Genomic DNA, 21737 nt, shown 5'->3' on the forward strand with positions numbered 1-21737 from the left:
AACATATTTCTTTTGACAAATAAATATTCTCTGTTGGGATCTTAGTACTTCAATCCCCAAGAAATATTTGAGTTTGCCTAAATCTTTCATTTCAAATTCTTTAAATAAGTTTGACTTTACGTTAGAAATTTCTTCTTTATCATTTCCTGTTATTATCATATCATCCACATAAATGATTAAGCAAGTAACTAACTTTCCTCTTTGTTTTAAGAAAAGAGTATGATCTGAGTTGCTTTGTTTGAAATCATATTTTTTTCATAAATAACGTGAATTTTCCAAACCAAGCCCGTGGTGATTGTTTTAGCCCATACAAAGATTTCTTAAGTCGACAAACTTCCCTATCATTAAAGTTTCCCACAAATCTTGGTGGAGCTTCCATGTACACTTCTTCTTTAAGCTCACCATGGAGAAAGACATTTTTTATATCAAATTGGTGAAGTGTCCAGTTTTCATTTGCAGCAATTGAAAAAAGGACTCTGATAGTATCAATTTTTGCCACAGGAGAGAAGGTTTCAGAATAATCTATCCCATAGGTTTGAGTGTAACCTTTAGAAACAAGACGAGCTTTATATCTTTCAATGGTGCCATCTGGTTTGCGTTTTATCGTAAACACCCATCGACATCCTACAGGCTTTTTTCCTTGAGGAATTGTACATTTCTCCCATGTGTCACTTTTCTTAAGAGCTTCTATTTCTTCTTCCATAGCCTTTCTCCATTTGTCAGATTTCATTGATTGATCAACTGTACTTGTAATCTTTTCAGAATATAGAGCAGAGTTAAATTTCTGTGCTTCATTTGATAGGTTCCCTCGTGCAATATTAGCAATTGGGTATCTTGATCTTTGAGCTTCTTTTTCTGGTGAATATCTCTTTGGTGGTACCCCTCTGTTAACTCTCTGTGATAAAACATATATGTCTATGGTATTAGCGGTAGTCGGATTGTCTTGTTCTCCTTGTTCATTACTCGAGGAGTTTTCATTTGGTTTGATGTTTGGTATATCGGGATCGGGGTATGGTGATTCGGGATCAGGATTTGGTGGATTTGGTGATTCGGGATCCGGATTTGATGGATTTGGTAAGTTTGGGGATTCGTGATCATGATTTGATGTTTAAATGATGTCAGGTTTAGGTATCCAAGATATCCATCTAAGAGTGTGATTATCCTCTTTCTCCCCCTCACTCGTGAGTTGGGTATTATAGAAGTATTCGGTTTTTATAAAGTCGCAGTTCATAGTAGTAAAGACATGCCGTTTCCTCGGACTATAACATCAATACCTTTTTTTATTTATGCCATAACCAACCATAACACATTTTTCGGCACAAGGATCAAGTTTAGTGCGCTCAGTCTTAGGAATGTGAACAAAGACAGAGCACCTTAAAACCCGTGGTTCAATGTTTAATGAGGTTGGTAGAGTGTAAAATTGGGACAAAGCATCTCTAGGAGTTTTGGTGCCCAAAACCTTACTAGGTAATCGGTTGAAGAGATAGGTGGCAGAAGCAAGAGCTTCAGGCCAAAAACTCTTTGGAACCTTAGATTCGATTAATAAGGCTCTTATCATTTGTAAGAGTATTCTGTTTTTTCGTTCAGCTACTCCGTTTTGTTCGGGAGTATGGGCACAAGAGGTTTGGTGAATAATCCCATTTTGTTCACAAAAACATTTCATAGAGGTATTGACAAACTCACCTCCATTATCAGATCGTAGGATTTTTATATTTTTATGAAATTGAGTTTATACCATTTTATAAAAGTGAGAGAACTTCTCAAAAACTTCTAATTTGTGTGTTAAAAAATAAATCCATGTCATTCTCATATGATCATCAATAAACAAGACAAAATACCGCAAATTTTTACCCCCAATAACCGAAGCTGGACCCCACACATCAGAATGAATTAAGGCAAAAGGTTCATCTTTTCTAGTATCACTAGGTTTAAATGTACGTCGGTGGCTTTTCGCCAGAATACAAGTTTCACAATTTAAAACAACATTTGACAAAAATAAACTAGGAATCAAAGCATGTAAATATCCGGCTGACGGATGTCCTAATCTTCTATGCCATAACCAGGCCTCCCTCGTAGGTGTTCCGTGAGCAAGTGACACGGTGCCTTGTTGAGAAACCTCGTCAACATAGTATAACCCTCCCTTTTCAGTGCCACGTCCAATCAACAGTCATGTCCGGATATGCTGCAAGATGCAGAAAGTCGGATACATAAGGACTTTACAGTTTAATTCTTTTGTGACATGATTTACCGATAACAGCTTATGAGATAAAGCTGGAATATATAGACAGTTAGGTAATTTAACAGTCGGTGAAATTTCAATCGTACCACCACTTTTAACTTGAACAATTTCATCGTTATCCGTTTGAATCTTATCTTTTCTTGGTTTCATTTTGAAAATAATGTCTTATTCATCGAAAGTCATTGTATCCGTTGCTCCACAGTCAAATATCCAAGATTTAGTTTTAAAAGTATTTGAGACAACGTTTACTTCGGAAGAATATTTTTGAGTTTTTGTTAAAACAAAGTATTTATTTTGGCACGGAATAGGGTTGGGCTTGTTATATACGCTATTGTTAATTTTGGTTATATCATTGGACCTAATATTAGCTCCTAGCCCGTCTGGCTCACCATGTTTACAATTAACCCAGCCCACTTTTGTGTGTGGTTTTAATCGAGTGGGCTTCTGTGTTATTGGTCCAACATAATTAACTTTATTATTTAATTTAGTGTGCTTATTATTATTTGGCCCAACACTCATCCCTTTACCCCTTGAGCTGGTACCCGATTTAATATCATATCCTTTTTCCTTTTCCCAACCTACGTCGAGCCTTTCACTCTTATCTTCCCCAGACACTTTATTTGTTCTTTTATCCCTAGGGGTAACTCTAACCCTAGATTCGTTTTCTATGCCTGTGAATAAAGAGATTAAAGGTCTGAGTTTTGTACCGTTGGTCTCTGTGATGGTTGATGCAATACCACCGTAGCCGTGGTCTGTGGTGGTGGTAGTGGTGGTTTCCTCAGCCGCCGTTGCCATTGCTGCTTTGCCTTTAATGGGTTTGTTCCACCATTCTGGAAATCCTTTGATTTCAAAGCATTGATCTATGGTATGCCTTGATTTTCCACACCTTGTGCATTTGAGTTTTGATTTGTCGATTTTTGGTGGAAAACCACTTCGGTGGGTTTTGGTTAGATGAACCGAGGATTCTTTGCCATCGATTGCTGCCAACTCGGTTGTTATCCCATTATTGGTTGAAGATTCACTTGGTGATAACCCTAAAATTTGGCGATGAGCAGCTTCCTTTCGTACGGCGGCGTAGGCTTCCTCCGCCGTTGGTAATGGGCTTGAACGCAGAAGCTCTCTCTTAATTGTATCATGTTTTTGATCAAGGGCTTTTAAAAATTGAAAGAGCTTCTGTTCAGCCTTAATCTTGTTGTATTTGTTGATATCTGATGCATTTTCCATAGGATTGAGGTCTCGAATTTCGAGCTCACCCCATATTCCTTGCATCTGGATCCAAAGCTTTTCAAGATTTAAATTGTTTTGCTTCATTTCCGTGGCTTTGACATATAGATCATATGTCTGTAATTTGTCAACACCACTACTATAAGTGGTAATTAATGCCTCCCATAGTAGTTTGACCGTTGAAAAAGATGTGAGATTGCTGGCCAAACTTGGTTCAATATTCTGTATTAACCAAAAACACACGATTAGATCCTCTTGCTCCCACTGTTCGTATGATTCGTGGTCGTTAGCAGGAGGATTAGTGGTCAAATGAGCAAGGAGTGCATTGGATTTACCTCCGATAGCAACCCTCATCATTCTAGACCACAGGGAGTAGTTTGAGCTGTTAAGATTCAAACTAATTTTTAATGTATCTGAGATTTTGGGCTGCTGAAAACTCATATTATTTCTCAGCAGACTCGCTAATTGGCTTGTTAACTCATTGATTTGGTTTGTTGATTGAACAGATGGTGGAGAATGGCTGCCGCCTTCATTAGGCATGGTGGTCATTTTGAAACAGGAAGGATTAAATGATTAAGCTAAGAAGGGTGTAATGATCCTTGGATCTACACCTTCAGCTCTGATACCATGATAATTTGATAATTAGAAAGCAGAAAACTAATCTTTGTATTGATTTAAATTGATAGAGATTGAATTGGTTTCAATGCTTACAAGTTATGGTGTTTTATACACAAGTTGTTCTAACAACTAATTATAAATGTGGGATGGCTCCAATATCACTTTTGGAACCCCCATATACAAGAAGGGAAACTGCTGAATTGGTTGTCCTTTTGACCCGTTTTGTTGTCTGCTAGTTGACCCATGTGATATGCCAAAAAGGGAAGTGATGTGATTAAATTCTGATTCCAATAAGTCAAATAACCAAAAATGGTTATTTGACTTTGATGTCCTTTGTTGTAATGTCTGCACTTTAACACTACTTATTAGAATCTGAATCTAGAACAACAGAAATCACTTTATATCTCATTGTTTTGTACATATTTGAATGTTTGGACTATTTAATTGATTATTTGTGTTATCATAGATAATTATTATTTTATAATATCACCATTTCATAGAATTCGCGAATTCGCGGCTAACTAGTTTATACTAAATCCTATAAGAATAGTAGTAACAATTCTTACCAAAATAAAAGTAGATTTTTATTTCTAAAAATAATTAAACAATTAGCTTTTTGTTATACGATTGATTGAAATAACTGAACGATTAACCAATTTTCTCTTCATCTATGGAATTTGACAAGTACAATAGCAGCTTTGATTTTAGTGCTTAAAATTAAAAAAATAAAAAATAAAAAAAAGGACACGCTCTAGCAAGAAACTAGAACGCCCAAATACAACAAATTACAGCGGCATTTTTAGTACTTATTAATTAATAATTAATTATACTCCGTTTAGTAGAAACGACAAGCACAATTTTAAGTAAATATCTAATATCATGGCATTTTAAAATATATGAAGCAGAAATGTTAGCTTTAAAAGGAGAAGCAACCAATCTCAAAAAATCAAAATATCTTACCACAAACTTAAAAATTAATTTTCTTTCCAGAAATGCCATAAAAACACTGAAAATGACCAAATTAAGCCACTTTAATTACATAGAGTCCAAATATTTTACTATACAGCGCCCAAAATGATTTGCCTGTGCCATCCAAGTTCCACCATTAGTCAATTACCACCACCAAGGAGCAACACCTGTTAAACCGTAGTAAAAATCAGTGAATCAAACGGATCAACAAAGACTGTTCACTGGTTCAAGCTTTTAAACCCATCAAAGGCAATGAGCCCAATGCATCAGGCTCAGAAAAACTGATCATTGAAAAATGCATACATGGGCTCAATGGTGCAGCAGCAGTGTCATAGAAAATGATCGTAAAGGTTGTTCTTGTGTATGGTTGTAATAATACACCATGGACCATATTATATGCTTGATTTTAAATAACATAGAAAATGGTAGTAATAAAGTTCTTACCAAATTAATCAGAATAGTAAGAATAATAAGATTCAACCTCATAACAAGCACCATTCTGTAATTAAATAAAAACACATCAAGAAATCTGTGAAAGGTTAACAATAGATTATCTGCAGTAAGAAAGCGAATAAAATGATTCAAAAAGTTAATAAAAAGTTGGTAATAAGACATAAGCACAAAGAAAAACAAACCACCTCAAATTTCCGAACCTTAGCAGAATCTCCATCCTCGTCAGTCTTAGCAAAGAGTAAATCAAAAATCAAGATTAATGATTTGAATACGAAGGTTATTTCATTTATGAATCATTTTACTAAAAAAACTTACACGCGAAACCATTTGATCCTCTTCTTCCATTAGTTGTTGATAATAAGCATTATTCACCTTCTTTGCTTGAAGTTTGTATTTTAATTTTTCCTAAAACAACAAGGAAATGGGTTAAAAACCATATCAATTCAAAGATCACAAGGAAACCAATAACAAATAATCACAACTCGAAAAAGGTACCTCAGAAGACATGTTTTTCCATGTTTCAAACCCTTTCCGATCAATTTCAAGTAAATCATCCATGTTACAATTCAACGCAAAAGATTCCCTGCAACCAAGTACATACTACATTAGCAGTAACCACTATTACATCTATATTTAAGCAATGTTGTTTTTAACGTTTTCTGTATGAAAACTCGAGAGCTCAAAATAATAATAATAATATTAGATTCAAATAAACATCCTTTTTGTACACCATAAAGTTTCAATAGTTCATAGTTATGCCTATGGTACTAACTTGTGGAATTACTGAGAGTGCTCCCAACGCATCGTCCTCAACCTCCGCCCACCCCCGCCCACCCTGGGCGCCGTTGGCACCAGAGCCGCCCAGGGCCCGCCCAGGAGCCGCCCAGCTTCTTTCGTCCAGGTGAATTACTTTGTTGAGCATAATTGAGGGCGAAAAAAATTCGGTTTTTTGACCCGTTGAGAGCCACCAACGGATACATTCACCTCCAACGGCTCCTAACGGCTCTTTTTTTTTTTTTTTTTTTTTTTTGTTTTTGTTTATTTTTTTCTTTTTTTACTCTATTTATACTCAACATTCCAACCCCATTTTACACACAACTTTCATCTTACTTCTCCATTTCTAATATTTTTTCTCACATCTATCACCAAAAAAATGAGTTCCAAAAAAACACCAAACAAAGGAAAAACGAAACAACGTCCGGTAGTTCAAGATTCAAATTCGGTTAGTCGAGATATGATGCAAATGCTACTCGATAACTCGCAACAAACTACCGGGTTTTCTCGTTTTGCAAATACTAATGCATTTGCGGGTATGTTCGGAAACGTCCATCAACAACAATCTCAAAATGTTCCACTCTACCATAACCAACTATCTCAAAACGTTCAAATCTACCCGAACCAACAACAAACGAAACAAACACCTTATTATCCTAGTCTCCGTGACGAATCGTCCGACGAAGAAGTTCCCGAAACACCACTCCAAAATGAACCCGAATCCGAACCCGAGCTCGAACCCGAACCCGAACCCGAAAGTGATCCGAAAGGAAAAGGAAAAGGAAAAGGAAAAGTGGTAGAAAAAGAAAGTGAGGTGTCAGAAAACCGCGTGGACCGACTTGGAGACAAAAATTTTAGCCAAGCGTTTTGTATATGTTTCCGAACACCCGAGTGTCGGAAACGACCAAAGTCATACTTCTTTTTGGGGAGAAGTTCGAAGACAATACAATTCGATTGTCCCGGTGAAAAGACGTCCGGATCAAATAAGTGGAAAATGGTCGAAAATGCAAAGGGATGTCAAGATATGGATCGGTATTTACAACAAATACGAGAGAATGTGGGAAAGTGGTTGTAATAATGACGACATTATGTCCTCGGCACGAATGGCTTTCAAAGCGCAAACAAAGGGACGACACTTTGCGTTTGAGGATGCGTGGCGAGTGTTAAGCAATTGCCCGAAGTTTTTAGAAGGCGAAAGTATTTCGAGTAGCAACAAACGAAAAGAACCCGATCATATACCAATTAATGATCAAACCGAGGGAAGTTCCAACCCGAACACAAGCATGCACCCCGACCCAACCCAAATGGAAAATTTGTTAAAGGATACCGACCCAATCCGACGTCCTCCAAGTCGAGCTAAAAGTCAAAGGGACTCTTACTCATCCGATGCCGTGAGCCGTATGTCTTCCGAAGAAGCTCGCTTTAAAATTGCTCAATCGGTCCAAGCTTCACAAGATGTGGCGAATCAAACCATGAAAAAGCTAAAAGATGATAGCAACATGCGGACTATGTTTAAAGGGTTGAAGCTTCTTTCCAAACCGGTGTCACGAGATTTGCCTCCCGATGAATACGAAATGCTAATGCTTGCTCGAGACAAAATTAAGAAAAAAATATGCGAAGAAATTGCAAAACATGAACGACGACGACGAGGAGTAGTTTGATTATTTAGCTTTCTAGTATTTTTTTTTAATTGTCGTAATCTTTTAATTTTAAATTGTCGTAATGTTTTAAATTTTAATTATTGTATTTTTTTAATTTTAATGAAATGGTAGTTTTATGTTTGTTATTTTTAATTTATCATATAAATATAAATATTAATAATTATTTGATAATATAAAATAATTTAAAAATAAAAAAAAATGGAAGGAGGAGTGTCTTTGTTGGGAGTGTTTAGTCCTGGGAAGGAAGTGAGATGGAGGTGCTGATGTGGCGCTGAATGGTTGGTTAGTCCTGGAAGACATTGTGTCATGGTTGGAGCACTCTGAGAGATGAACTATTAGGGGGTGTTTGATATTATTGCTGATATATATAACTGCTCATGCTTTTTTAAATAATCAAAACCAAAAGGGTGTGTGATCAAACAAGTGGGAAGAAAGCCTAAAATCCTTATAACTATGCCCATATGGCAACTCTATTTGCTTAAAGACTTTAAAGGTAAAATCACACTTCAGACTTCACCATAGAAAAAGATCATCATCTATTTGCTTTCAAAATTAAAACTTTGGTAACAATTTTATCATAAAAAAGGATACAGTTTAACTTTTCATTAAAGAAATCATTTCTATTGAAAAATAAATGCTAAAAAAGAACATATGGTTAACAAAAATCAGTAGTTTTAGCATGTATCCGGAACAAAGCAGTATAAGGAACAAAAAAACCCACCCACACATTTTGTCAAAAATCGTCTGAATTTCTCAAAAGTAGTACTTTAATATGAGTAACTGACAACTAACTTTTCAACAAAAAAATTTCAAAGGATGGATAAAAGCTACAATTAGCAAACACAAACACACACACACAAATATATATATATATATATATATATATATATATATATATATATATATATATATATATTATGATGGATGAAAGAATATATTACATGAAAAATCGAAATTCTGATCTGGGTTGATCACGAAACCTCTGTTCTAGTTGTGAGTCCCCTTTCAATTTCTTTATATTTTTAGAATCGCATTCATGCATATCCACCAATGCAACTGCTACTGATACACCACATTTTTCACTACAACGACAATTTTATTATATAACACACACATCAAAATACATACATAAATATATAAACATAAAATTCTAATATATCTACATAAAAAATTAGAGAAATAAAAGGGGATAAATAATGAATACCAAAACTGAAATGCACTACCATCAGGTGCACGACGCAATGCACTGATTCTTTTTCGACCTTTTGATTCATGCACCATTTTAATTTTATTTTCCTTTTAAGCTTCTGGGTATGGATATGTTTATACTTGCAGTAAATTTTCCCCCTTTTTGTCTTTTAGGGTTTTAACGGTATAATGAAATGATAGTTGGCAGGGTGCGGAGGGTGAATTTTCCCTCTTTTTGGAGGGTGAATTTTCCCCCTTTTTGTATTTTATGGTTTAAAAGTAAATTTTCCCCCTTTTTGTATTTTCCTTTTTGTATGTTTATACGCAGTAAAATTTTCTTTTAAGCCGGAAGGTGAATTTGAATTTTCACTTTTGAAGTTAAAAAGTTATTGTAAAGGGAGATGATTTTCGGACACCACTTTTTAATTCATTTATACTTAATTATCTATCTGTTTAACCCTTAATAATAATATAAATTCAACTCTTTAAGGGCATAGCTGTAAATTTATAAGCCAAAATTGTACACGAATCAAAAAGTGGTGTGTGAGAATCACCTCCCGTATTGTAAATGGTAATAGGGCTGAGCAGAAAACTGAATTAACTGAACCATAATCGTTTTAACCGTTAAAACCGAACCGAATTAACCACACCGAACGTATAACCGCGGTTATGGTTAACGTTTTTTTAATTAACCGAATTTTATGGGGTGGTTACGAAAATATAGATTATACACCCCGATTTAACCGCACCGCACCATTATACTACTAATACAAGTTGGTTTTATAATAATTACGGAGCAATATGTGAAAATTGTATACTACGTATATAATATAAATAAAATTTTGAATAATAGTCAAATAATAAAATTGTGAGAAGAATCTGAGTTATATATTTTTATGAATTGTACCACTTCATAAGTCTTTTGTCTTTATATCTGAGGATTAAAAAGAAAATATTTTTTCTCTCGTCGACTGACCTTAAAAAACGTGACAACCCAATTCATGATTAGGATTTCATTAGAGTATGTTTACAATGTCATTAACATTTGATATGTTACGTCGTAATGATATATTATAGCATAAGAGATGTATATACAATAGTATTTAAACCATAATTTGGTTAAATTTAACTTGAATATTTGGCGTTTTCCATCTATGTGAACTTTTTTTTGTTTGGGGTATATCTCTTTATACAATATATTTCTTAATTAGTGTCATTAAAATTAAAACTGTATATATCGTTATTCGTTGTCCAAACTCATTAAATTTTCATTTCTTGTGAATGGTTAACCGAATTAACCACTTTATATCTACACATTGACCGTATTAACCGAATTAACCAAACCGTTGTTAACCGAATCGAACAAGAATCTTAATTAACCAAAGTTTCGGTTAAAGGGCGGGTGTTGTCATTAACCGCCCTCAACCGCCCCATGCTCACCCCTAAATGGTAACGTTTTCTTGTTTTTTTGGCAAATTAATTTGTTTGCACCTTATAGTACTCTAAATAAATTCACTATATTAACAATTATGTCATGTTATACTATCACAATACAATATGTTATCTTAAACAAATACACCCTTCATTTCAAAAAATTATTCACCTCACTATTTTTTTGTTTATTCTAAAGTTATTGTCTCTTACTTTAAATAACTATTAAAAAATCATTAAAATTTTCAATTACGTCCCTTTTAATTTTAGAAATTTAACATAAAATATAATATTTAATTTATTAATTACTCTTTATAACTAAATTCAATGAAAATAGACCATCAAAACATAAAGGCACGACAAAGGAGTGTCGATTTCAAAGTGGAGCAACTTAGCCGCCCCCGTTCTAAGGTAAGATGAGCAAGCATATGAAGATGGGTTGATCAACCATTGGTGCCATTCGAGAGATGATTTTTTGCAATATTTGGATATCCATCCGAAACTTTGAGTTTGAATTTCGGATAGGATACTGGCGGGGATCCATTTCTTTTTACTAAAAACCTTTAGATTTCGATGTTTCCATATTAGATACGTGCAAGTCCACTTGGTTGCTTGCTAAATATTGGATCCAAGTGAATTATTTGTAAAAGGTTGCATGGATGTGAGAGCTTCTTCCTTGTTAGCGATGGTAAGTTGTTGTTGATTCCACTATTTTAAAACTAGTGTCCAATTGTTTGAGTGTAAGACCCAAATATTTATATTACGTACTTATGTACTTATAACATTCGGGTTTTGGTTGCGTTGGCTATTTGTATTAGTTAAAAGGCAAAAGAAGCTGGAACTGGCCTGTTGCGCGCCGCGCGGTTCTGGTGCGCGCCGCGCAAAATGGCGCTGACAGAACTCCCTTGTTTTTATTTAATTAAATGAGGGGTAAAAGGGTAAAATCACATGGGGCCGGATTTGTGTGCCATATTAGCTACTTTGGATCAGTTTTGGATCATTTTTCATGTCCATTCATCCCTTCCAAATATCTAGAGAGAGAGAGAGATATTTAGAGAGAGATTGGAGGTTTTGGTGAAGAAGAAGCTCGAATCGTTCAAAGTCTCGGGTTTTAAAGTTGTTCCTTTCGTTCTCGGCTACACGGTGATAGTATTGGTAAGCTCAAACTCCGAATTTCAATTATTTAATTTGATATTCAAGTTAGGGTTTTGAGTTAATTAGTTGTAAAACCCTTTTATGTGATGAAATGGGTTTAGTGAAGCTAGTAATCGGGTTTGTTGTTAATTGTTGGTGGATTTTGAGTTGGCGAACTAATTGGCCATGTTTAGAACTTTAATTTGAGTTTAATCACTTAAGTAGGTGATTATGGAAGTGTTGAAACCCATTTAGGGTAATTTGGTTGACTAGTTGTGACTTTGGGTCAAATTAGGGTTTGGTGGTGATTATGACCCATTTGGCGATTTAATGAGGTTTGTAAACTTAAAATGGATTAAGTTGAAGTATTAAACCAAGTTAAATGTGTTTTGGTGTCAAAACTTGTAAAGGATGAGATTTTGACCTTTATGGGTCAAAATTAGGGTTTAAGTGTCAAAATGGGTATGACACGTGTTTGGCACTTGTGTTCGGGTTTAATGGATGTATTAGGACAATTCTCACTCGTGTTAGTGATTATTGATTAGTTTTGGGCGCGGTTTGTACTTGGAAGTGCATTTGGGTCGAATTTGCACTAAGGGTCGAATTGGGTGGTTTATAAATCCATCCTAATTGTATTGTTGTAATTGTGATAATGGAATAGGTATCTTCCATTGGCAAGTTGCGGATTCACTTGGAAGCTTCTTCAAGACTTCAAGGTGAGTGATAATATCCTATATGCATATGTATGTGTAGGATGGGTGCGGGTCGGGTGAGGTGATTCTCGGTTATAGAGCTCACTTCACATATAGGTGGATTTGAAGGACTTGTGTATGAGTCCAATTGGCACGTTTGTGCGTCTTGGTTGACCATCTTTGGCGAAGTACACGTTTGTGTGCACGTTATCACACTTGGTTGTGATTTGGTTGTTATAACCCTAATGGCGAAGGGTTGATATGGTTGTGTGGTGGATTTTATAATCCCGTGACCGTGGGTTTTAGTATTGTGAAATGAATCTCGGGTAGTGCGGATTCATGGTGACTCGGGTTGTTCGGTCACCTTATTGGAGGTAATGAACCTCGGGTAGTGCGGATTCATGATGACTCGGGTTGTTCGGTCATCTTATGGTTGAGAAGTGAATTTCGGGTTGTGCGAATTCACAAGGCTCTGGTTGTTCGGCCAATGTTCGTGTGTTTGAGGTTAAGGGGTTAACCTTGTTCGTTTATATTGTTATATATATATTAATGTGTTGTTGTGTTGTAGCTAACCCTCCGGGTGTAGCTATTTGGCGATGTTTACTTTGTCGTTGGTGGACTATCTTTTGTGTTGTATCTTTAGCTCGTTGCTTAGATCGTACGGTATGCTTAGTGTAGACGCTTTATACTTGGATGCTTCGGTATGCGGTAATTGTTTTGTGTGGCGTATTCATTTTATACATATATATGTATGTAGTATATTATCATTCACTAAGCACTAGCTTACCCTCTCGTTGTTGATTATTTTTATAGATTTCATGCGGACAGTGGCTCGGGTAAGTGCGAGGACTAGAAGACTTTCATAGCTTGCTTTAGAGACTTGCTTTTGGATCGTTTAGGATTGGGTAGCGTATCCCCGATCGCCATGCTCGGCTTTGTGTTGTATTAAAGTCTTAAAGTCGAAAATTGTATTTTGGTACTTAAGGTGGTAAAATGGGTCGATGTGGGACCCGCTTCGTAAACTTAATTTTATTAATTAAACGTGTTAGTTTTATATGTATGAATTCATGGTTAAAAGCGTTTTGGCTAAAAACGTCGGGAACGGGTCAAACATTTTGGCATTTTAAGTAAAACGGGACAGCGGGCTGCCAGACAGGTTCTGCGCGCCGCGCAACCTGTCGGCGCGCCGCGCAAATGGGTCAGTCAGCAAAAAAAAAATTTTTGTCATGAAATTTAACGGGGTTTTATACGCGGTATGGTTTGGGTTGTTACAAGTGGTATCAGAGCCTGGTCTAAGGGATTTAGGTGACTTGAGATAGGTGCCTAGACTTAGACTTTTGTGTGCGCGTAATTTATTGCGGGACTTGTAGGATTACGGGTCAGGAACGGGTTTAGTTAGTGCCTTGTTTATAGGTCGACTAACATTTATATTAGTAATGCGGATATTATTAATATATTATTTGTGTTGTGGTGTAAATCTCGCGTGTGCTTCTGTCGCGTAGAATTTTGTTTGTGTTTGTTTATAGCATCGAGCGAGGCGGTCGTTGTACTAACGAGTCGATGCGGCGTGCGTGCGTAATAAGAACTTGCAGACCTTATTACGGGTGCAAATCGTGTCTAACAAGTGATGTACGACGAGTGTTTAGCAAGATGGGGTGGTGTTGTGCGTGTCGTTTTATACGTGCGTGGACTAATCGTTTTGCATTCTTTAGAATGACGACGCGAAACGAGACCGAGACGAATGACACGGAATTTAACGCTAGAGTTGCGGCCGCCGTTGCGGAGCAAATGAGAGCGTTTCGAGAAGAAATGGATGGGAAGTATTCCGAATTTCAAAATAGGGGTGAAATGGAGCGTTGTCTTAAGAGCTTCATGAGGACTAGACCCCCGATGTATGATGGGAAACCGGATCCTTTGGTGAGTACGACTTGGGTTTCGGATGTCGAAGGGTGTTTTCGTACTATGGAATGCCCTCCCGAGAAAAAGACGAGACTCGCTACTAGTTTGTTGCGGGGTAGGTCGAAGGATTGGTTGGATGGCAAGATTGATCTTGTCGGTGGTGAGACGTTTATGGCATTATCATGGGACGAATTTAAGGAGGAATTCTTCGAGGAATTCCGAACTTCAGCCGATTTATCGGAATTGCGTTGTGAGTTGCGAAATTTGCAACAGGGTTCTATGGACTTGAATACTTTAAAGACGACTTTTATGTCGAAGGCTCGTTTTTGCCCGGAATATTTGGGGAACGATCGTTTGTTGATGGAGGATTTCTATCGAACTTTGAGCGATGACTTGAAAAGCAAAATTAGCCGGGGTTACGCGAAGTCGTTTGCGGAGTTATTTGCGGTGGCTAGAGGTTTCGAGTCTTATACACGATCGAAAAAGGACGAACCTTCAAGTGAGGGAAGGGTTGTTTCTTATGGTGCTCCGAGTAAGAGGACTAAGGGTCCGAGTGCGAGTACGAGTAAAGTGGTAAAGGGCGCGGTGGAATCTCGTGCGCCTAGATGTTTCAATTGTGGCGTTAGGGGTCACAAGTTGTGGGAATGCACGATGCCGAGAAGTGAAGGCGGAATGTGATACTATTGTCATAAAGAGGGACATCGCAAGCCGGATTGTCCCGAGTTGGCGGCGGCGAATGCCGCAAGGAGACGTTGAGGTACGTTTCGTTTTGATAAATATGTCTTTGAATATTTATTTATGTGGCGTTTATGTTCGGACTTGTTAATTGCATAGTGATTTGCATGTTATGGTTAAGGGTGACGTTCCTAACGGAAGTACCCTATGGTGATGTTTGATTGTTGGACGAAGGGCGTAAGACTTGGTGTAACCAAGCATTCCTTAGTATTTGGGGAATGTTACTACCAAGCCACGGAAATGGTTTTGGTGTTCGATTGTTTAGCACGTGTTCGCTTTTGGTGTTGAAGTGATGAACCATGGGGTTCGTCGGGTGATTGGAACCTTTGAGATCGAGTGTTTAAAATCTCGATGTGTGTTGGTAATGGAGTCTTTATGACGCGACATTAGGTGCCTCTTTTATACCTACTAGCGTGGTGTCGACTCCGATTGTGTTGTGGTTACATTGTACTTAGGGTCCCGGGAGAAACCCTTAGGTACATGAGTGACTAGGTGAAACTTGACAAACTAAAGCAATTGGATAATTGCGAGGGTATGGTTTGTGTAATCGTGATACACTTTTCGTTCGAAGTGTTTAAGGATTGATTGAAATCCTTCGCGTGCTCAAGATTAGAGCAAGGTGTGGTGATGGGTCGTGTGTACCCAATTGTTGGTAAAGTCTACCTTTGGTAGCATCGTACGGGTGTACGAGTTGTGATATAGGAACGTGGTTCCAAGTGGGGGAGTCGCACTCCCGCACGAGGAAGTTTTAGTGTGATATTTCGGATGATGCTTTTGGTAGATCCGGACACTTTGTCGAGACCTAGTTTTGGTCGATTTGTGGTAGAGTACGATTTCGGATAAATTGTACTTATGGTTTAGATTGGAATTACCACCGAGGTGGTAATGTGGTAAACCTCGTTGAGAGATAATGGTCGTGTTTGGTGAGCAAGGTGAAATCCTTCGGTTAAGGAAGGTGTGTGTCGGGTTCTCTTTTGGAGAATTCTTGTTCGGTACCTATGTTTGATATAGGTGGTTCTTGCTCGATTATGGTATGTGGTTGATGAAGCATGACCTTCGGGGTCCGCTGACTTCATCGTAGTATTGTGGATTAATGAAGCATGACTTTCGGGTCCGCTGACTTCATTATAGTATGGTTACGTGATGGAGCATGATCTTTAGGGTCCGCTGACTTCATCATGGGAGTACGTGATTGATGGAGCATGATCTTTAGGGTCCGCTGACTTCGTCATGAGCGTGGTGTTGAGATCGGTGAAGCATGATCTTCGGGTCCGCTGACTTCATCCGGTATTGAGATTGGTGGAGCATGACCTTCGGGGTCCGCTGACTTCATCAAGAGAGTTGTGTTGTGGGACGTGAATATCGGGTTGTTCGTATTCACAATATTTCGGGTAGTACGATTGTCCCTGTTGGTTGGGCTCATAGTTTGAGGTAGTGAATGTCGGGTGGTTCGGATTCACTAAGGCTCGGGTTGTACGGCCATCCTCGGTTATACTATGTGGCGGTGGTAGTGAATATCGGTTTGCGCGTATTCACGATGACTCGGGTTGTGCGGTCATTTCGTTGTGAGATATATGGATTGGGTTGGTGGATTTCGGGTTGTGCGAATTCACTAAGGTTCGGGTTGTTTCGACCATCCTCCATATGTATTTTGGCTCGGGTTGTTTCGGCCATGTTGAGTTGTAATCTATTGGTTGTTTGATACACCAATGGTGGGGTTGTAAGGACCATGTTGTGGGAACTATCGGTCGTTTTATGCGTCGATGGTGGGGTCGTGAGGACCATGTGGTATGATTAGTGGTGCGATAGCCGTATTTCGCTCACATGTTTGTTACGGGTGTGACGATAGATGATTTCGTACCCCTTGGGATTTGCGTTCCCATAGCCGTTTTGGGCGCTATCGGTTTCTAACCGTTGGATTGTATTGTTACGGTAGTTGCGTATTGGTCGTATTGCGCACTACAAGGGATGTTTAATGATTAGGTGATATCCGTAAGGATTCGTTTGGTTCGGTTTCATCGTTTCGGGTTGTTGACCTTAGGTTGAGACTTGGTTGCTTTTAGCGTTGTACTCGGTAATAGTACGCTAAGGGAGTTATATCTCGGTACGAGACTGGTTGAGTTTTCCCGATGTTAGGGAAGGAGCATGGTTGTAATGCTCGTTGCTTAGATCGTACGGTATGCTTAGTGTAGACGCTTTATACTTGGATGCTTCGGTATGCGGTAATTGTTTTGTGTGGCGTATTCATTTTATACATATATATGTATGTAGTATATTATCATTCACTAAGCACTAGCTTACCCTCTCGTTGTTGATTATTTTTATAGATTTCATGCGGACAGTGGCTCGGGTAAGTGCGAGGACTAGAAGACTTTCATAGCTTGCTTTAGAGACTTGCTTTTGGATCGTTTAGGATTGGGTAGCGTATCCCCGATCGCCATGCTCGGCTTTGTGTTGTATTAAAGTCTTAAAGTCGAAAATTGTATTTTGGTACTTAAGGTGGTAAAATGGGTCGATGTGGGACCCGCTTCGTAAACTTAATTTTATTAATTAAACGTGTTAGTTTTATATGTATGAATTCATGGTTAAAAGCGTTTTGGCTAAAAACGTCGGGAACGGGTCAAACATTTTGGCATTTTAAGTAAAACGGGACAGCGGGCTGCCAGACAGGTTCTGCGCGCCGCGCAACCTGTCGGCGCGCCGCGCAAATGGGTCAGTCAGCAAAAAAAAATTTTTTGTCATGAAATTTAACGGGGTTTTATACGCGGTATGGTTTGGGTTGTTACATTGAGGTCAAGGGACATTGAAATAGTATGTGATCGACAGTTTCGATGTGTGCATTGCATAGGGGGCATAGTATCGAATCTAGATCAACACCACGTTTGTCGAGTTCCGATCTTGTTGGAATACGACCCATTTTTTAGGCAGGCTTTTATTTAGACTTGTCTTTCTATTAGATGTGGGTTGAGCAAGTTTTAGGTTGTCGATGATTGTTGCAAGAGCTTTTGTAGTGAATATTCCGGAAGCGTCAAGTGTCCATTGCCAAAAATCTAACCTGTCTAATAAAACATAAGAAGAAATTAAGTGGGTTAGTTCGGATAGTTCATTAAGTGCTCGACCCCTAGGTGGTCGGGATCAATTCCAGCTCCCGCAAGATGTGTTGTTTTGACATGTTATGCGTTCTGCAACAGTGTGAGTACACATCGATTCAGCAACTTTAAACCCGTTTAGCATGTTTAAACATTTGAACCTATCACATTATAAACTACGTATATGTTTTAGAAGGTACTAAAGTTGTCTTGTACAACATTACGCTATTAAGAAGGTTATTTATGGGTTTAATTTAACATTTATTCAAATATAAGTGGTGCGATGCAATTCTAATGCAGGTAATTGAAAAGCTTTATATTCAAATCAGCGATAAAAAGTTGTACATGAATACGTTGAGCACACCAATTGCTTTAGTATGGATCGAAACTATCTGATACGGTTGCCTCTTTCAGTCTTTTGTCACTGCTGTTTGATGTGCCTAGATTGTTGCAGTCTTTTTAATATCATTTACAATTACAATTATATGTATATGTATCATATATTGTATTTGAAGTTTGTTTGCACTTTATTCATGTATATTCTTTATAGAATATATTCGATTTAACATTTTTATGTTTAAGTCTCGCGAATTTGCGGGTTATACACTAGTACTAAATTACTAGTACTAAATTATAAGATGCAATTATGTGCATCCACACACAATTGTTGTTAAGGTCAAACGAATACAACAAATATTTAGTGAAAACACATTACCGCAAACAAAGGTAAACCCGCGGCACCGTGGCTGGTGGTTCCCTCACCTTGTTTCTACCAAATCACGTAAACATCTCGTCGAAACACATTACTGCAAACAAAGGAAAACCTGCGGCAACGTGCAGTGGCCAGTGGGTCGCTCACCTTGTTTCTACCAAATCACGTAAGAATATAAGTTTTAGCTTTAATCCTCAGATTGTTGGTGCAACAAAAATCAGATCTAAAGTGTTGTTAAATAATTATTTTAGAAACTGCTTCCGTTTTCCTTTACTTTATTGTTTTGTTCGTTTGCAAATTTATGGAACCAAGTTATGGACCTAGTTTACATGACCAAATTGGACGTAAAGCGTCAATAAAAACATATTACGGAGTCTTATTTTCATGGAACTAAAAAGTCTACCAAGGTATGTATGTATGTATGTATGTATGTATGTATGTATGTATGTATGTATGTATGTATGTATGTATGTATGTATGTATGTATGTATGTATATGGTTAGTTGGATGAAGATCGTCTATTAATGCAATGCAGCAACAAAGACAAAGTCAAGATTCTTAAAGTCATTGAAAATACATAAACATCAAAATAGATACATTACTTCACTTTCCATCCTTAATACGCAAATTAAAACTTTCAGATAAGTAATTTGCAGCTTCAAACAAAAAACATCACCCAAAACAGATGAAACAAAACAAAGCATACTTACTACTACTGTATTAAGGAACAGTCATGAGTCATCTAAGTAGTCATTTTTACGTTATATGCCATCATCATCATCATCAGCAGCAGCAGCAGCAGCAGCAGCAGCAGCAGCAGCAGGGGCGTCATGAGTGTCTGGCCAGTCGAGAAATTTAGAACCTCGAAGTGAATCCGGAAAATACGACTGAAGAGCAGCAGCAGAAGGATTATGAGGAGGATACATATAACCTTTTCCATATCCGACTTGTTTCATCAACTTAGTAGGTGCATTTCTGAGATGCAAAGGCACACCTTCATTTTGTCCAACCGAATCTCTCACAGCCTTTTTCGCAGCCTCGAGTGCTTTATAAACAGCTACTGATTTAGGAGCAAGTGCAAGATACACAACACATTGGGCTAAGTTGATACTACATTCTGGCAACCCAAGAAAATGGCAAGCTTGATAGCAAGAAACAGCTTGTGTGAGAGCTGTTGGGTCCGCTAATCCAACGTCTTCACTAGAAAATTGTATTAGTCGGCGTGCAATGTACAGAGGCTGTTCCCCGCCTTCCAACATCCTCGTCAGCCAATAAATCGAAGCATCTGCATCACTACCTCTCATTGACTTGTGGAGTGCACTGATGAGATTGTAATGTTGTTCCCCATTCTTATCGTAACAAAGATGCTTGCTTTGCAACGCTTGTTTTGCATCATCAAAAGTAACAACGAGAATACTACTAGTATCATCATGATCACCGCCGCCGCCACCTACGCGGGCGGCTGCAGCAGTGACGGCTGAAATTTCAAGGGCGTTGAGTGCGACTCTCCCATCTCCATCGCACTGTTGCGATATATATTCAACCACTTGATCAGTCACTTGAATGGTAGGGAATTTTGTTACACTATGGACCAGACCATTGTCGGGATCATCGATAGCACGTTTAAGGATGGTGACAATATGGTGTGGTTGAAGGGGATTTAGGGTTAGGACTGTACAACGAGATAGCAAGGAGGTTGTGAGATTAAAAGAAGGGTTTTCAGTAGTAGCACCGATGAAGATAATAGTACCATCCTCAATTACAGGAAGAAATGAATCCAGTTGGGACTTGTTAAACCTATGAATCTCATCTACGAACAGCACAGTTCTAATTCTATTATTGTTGTTGGTATTATTATTATTAATCTTAAAGATGTTACTACTAGTGCTAGTTTTATTATTATTATTATTATGTTTTTTGGCTTCATCAACAACATCCCTAACATCTTTAACACCAGCAGTTACAGCAGAGAGAGAAACAAAGCGATAAGAGGAGCAAGTGGAAGAACAGGAATTAACAATGGAACGGGCGATGGTGGTCTTACCGGTACCAGGTGGGCCCCACAGGATGAAGGATGGTAAGCGATTAGACTCAATAGCAGACCTAATAAAAGAGGATTTACCCGACAGGAGATGGTCTTGACCTACAATTTGGTCGATCGTGTGGGGCCGCATTCGTTCAGCAAGGGGTTTTTCTTCACGCTTTCTTTTTTTAACTTCCGGTGGTGCTTCCGGTGCCGGTGGGGTTTTTTGGACTTCCGGTGCCGGCGATTGTTTCTTGACTTCCGGTGGTGATGGTGGTTGTTTCATGACTACCGGTGCCGGTGATTGTTTCTTGGCTTGTGGTGGCGGTGGTTGTTTTTTGACTTGCGGTGATTTAGTTGATGGAGATTTGGGGAAACGAAACAAATGATTAATTTTGGGGTGAATGGGAAATGAAGGGATTTGGGGGCGGGAGAAAATCCAGTTAGTAGCATCGGAAACGGAAAAGACATTGGTAGCAGAAAGAGCTTGAGAAACAATGTCATCGGAGAAACCCATTTCTCGTAGCTGTTCTTTAACCTTTTCCTTCTCCATTTTTCCTTACCTCGATACTCTCTAATCTCACATTATTATTTAATCTTATATATACTCCAAAAACAAAATAATACTCCCTCGCTTATTCCCATTTTCCCCCCACAATATTCACGTTTTCATTTTGAGTAGTTCCCTTTTTTTTTTTTTTTTTTTTTTTCTTTTTTAAAAGCAAATTTACACACTCAATAATACGAATTAGAAAAGTGGCTCGCGCGATGTCGCGGTGCCTTTCGACGTAGTGTTATGTATTTATAGAAATAAAAACGCTTTGCTACAGGTGTTTTTGGGTACACGTCGTTAGTACCTAGTATACCTAATGGCATATGCATTTTTAACGTCACCA

General features: G+C 38.0%; 3 protein-coding genes across 3 annotated transcripts; all 3 read right to left on the reverse strand.

Moving 5' to 3' along the window:
* Nucleotides 1–244: 244 nt before the first annotated feature.
* LOC139875479 (uncharacterized) lies at nucleotides 245–2389 on the reverse strand. Its single transcript, XM_071862816.1, has 3 exons — nucleotides 2249–2389; nucleotides 1736–2140; nucleotides 245–895 (listed from the first exon to the last, which is right to left on the reverse strand). The coding sequence occupies exons 1-3, from the start codon at nucleotides 2387–2389 to the stop codon at nucleotides 245–247; spliced, it is 1197 nt and encodes a 398-aa protein (XP_071718917.1).
* Nucleotides 2390–5190: 2801 nt separating this feature from the next.
* LOC139875480 (uncharacterized) lies at nucleotides 5191–9219 on the reverse strand. Its single transcript, XM_071862817.1, has 6 exons — nucleotides 9143–9219; nucleotides 8880–9020; nucleotides 5999–6086; nucleotides 5819–5908; nucleotides 5686–5730; nucleotides 5191–5217 (listed from the first exon to the last, which is right to left on the reverse strand). The coding sequence occupies exons 1-6, from the start codon at nucleotides 9217–9219 to the stop codon at nucleotides 5191–5193; spliced, it is 468 nt and encodes a 155-aa protein (XP_071718918.1).
* Nucleotides 9220–18843: 9624 nt separating this feature from the next.
* Nucleotides 18844–21399, reverse strand: LOC139877352 (uncharacterized). The gene is made up of 2 exons (XM_071864776.1): nucleotides 19529–21399; nucleotides 18844–18972 (listed from the first exon to the last, which is right to left on the reverse strand). Exon 1 carries the CDS (start codon nucleotides 21392–21394, stop codon nucleotides 19580–19582), a length of 1815 nt encoding a protein of 604 aa, XP_071720877.1. The 5' UTR covers nucleotides 21395–21399; the 3' UTR covers nucleotides 18844–18972; nucleotides 19529–19579.
* Nucleotides 21400–21737: the final 338 nt, after the last annotated feature.

The sequence above is a fragment of the Rutidosis leptorrhynchoides genome, chromosome 11 (assembly GCF_046630445.1).
Source record: "Rutidosis leptorrhynchoides isolate AG116_Rl617_1_P2 chromosome 11, CSIRO_AGI_Rlap_v1, whole genome shotgun sequence".
Classification (NCBI taxonomy): domain Eukaryota; kingdom Viridiplantae; phylum Streptophyta; class Magnoliopsida; order Asterales; family Asteraceae; genus Rutidosis; species Rutidosis leptorrhynchoides.

What these genes read in the sequence shown, in the direction of transcription:
- LOC139875480 (XM_071862817.1), bottom strand. Translation starts at nt 9,219, where the DNA reads ATGGTGCATGAATCAAAAGGTCGAAAAAGAATCAGTGCATTGCGTCGT. An exon ending in TCAGAATTTCGATTTTTCAT is followed by an intron (nt 6,087 to 8,879) that starts GTAATATATTCT and finishes ACTTGGTTGCAG; the next exon opens with GGAATCTTTTGCGTTGAATT. An exon ending in AGGATCAAATGGTTTCGCGT is followed by an intron (nt 5,731 to 5,818) that starts GTAAGTTTTTTT and finishes CTCTTTGCTAAG; the next exon opens with ACTGACGAGGATGGAGATTC.
- LOC139877352 (XM_071864776.1), bottom strand. Translation starts at nt 21,394, where the DNA reads ATGGAGAAGGAAAAGGTTAAAGAACAGCTACGAGAAATGGGTTTCTCC.
- LOC139875479 (XM_071862816.1), bottom strand. Translation starts at nt 2,389, where the DNA reads ATGAAACCAAGAAAAGATAAGATTCAAACGGATAACGATGAAATTGTT. An exon ending in TATCTCATAAGCTGTTATCG is followed by an intron (nt 2,141 to 2,248) that starts GTAAATCATGTC and finishes GGCACTGAAAAG; the next exon opens with GGAGGGTTATACTATGTTGA. An exon ending in TCTCTCACTTTTATAAAATG is followed by an intron (nt 896 to 1,735) that starts GTATAAACTCAA and finishes GTTTTATCACAG; the next exon opens with AGAGTTAACAGAGGGGTACC.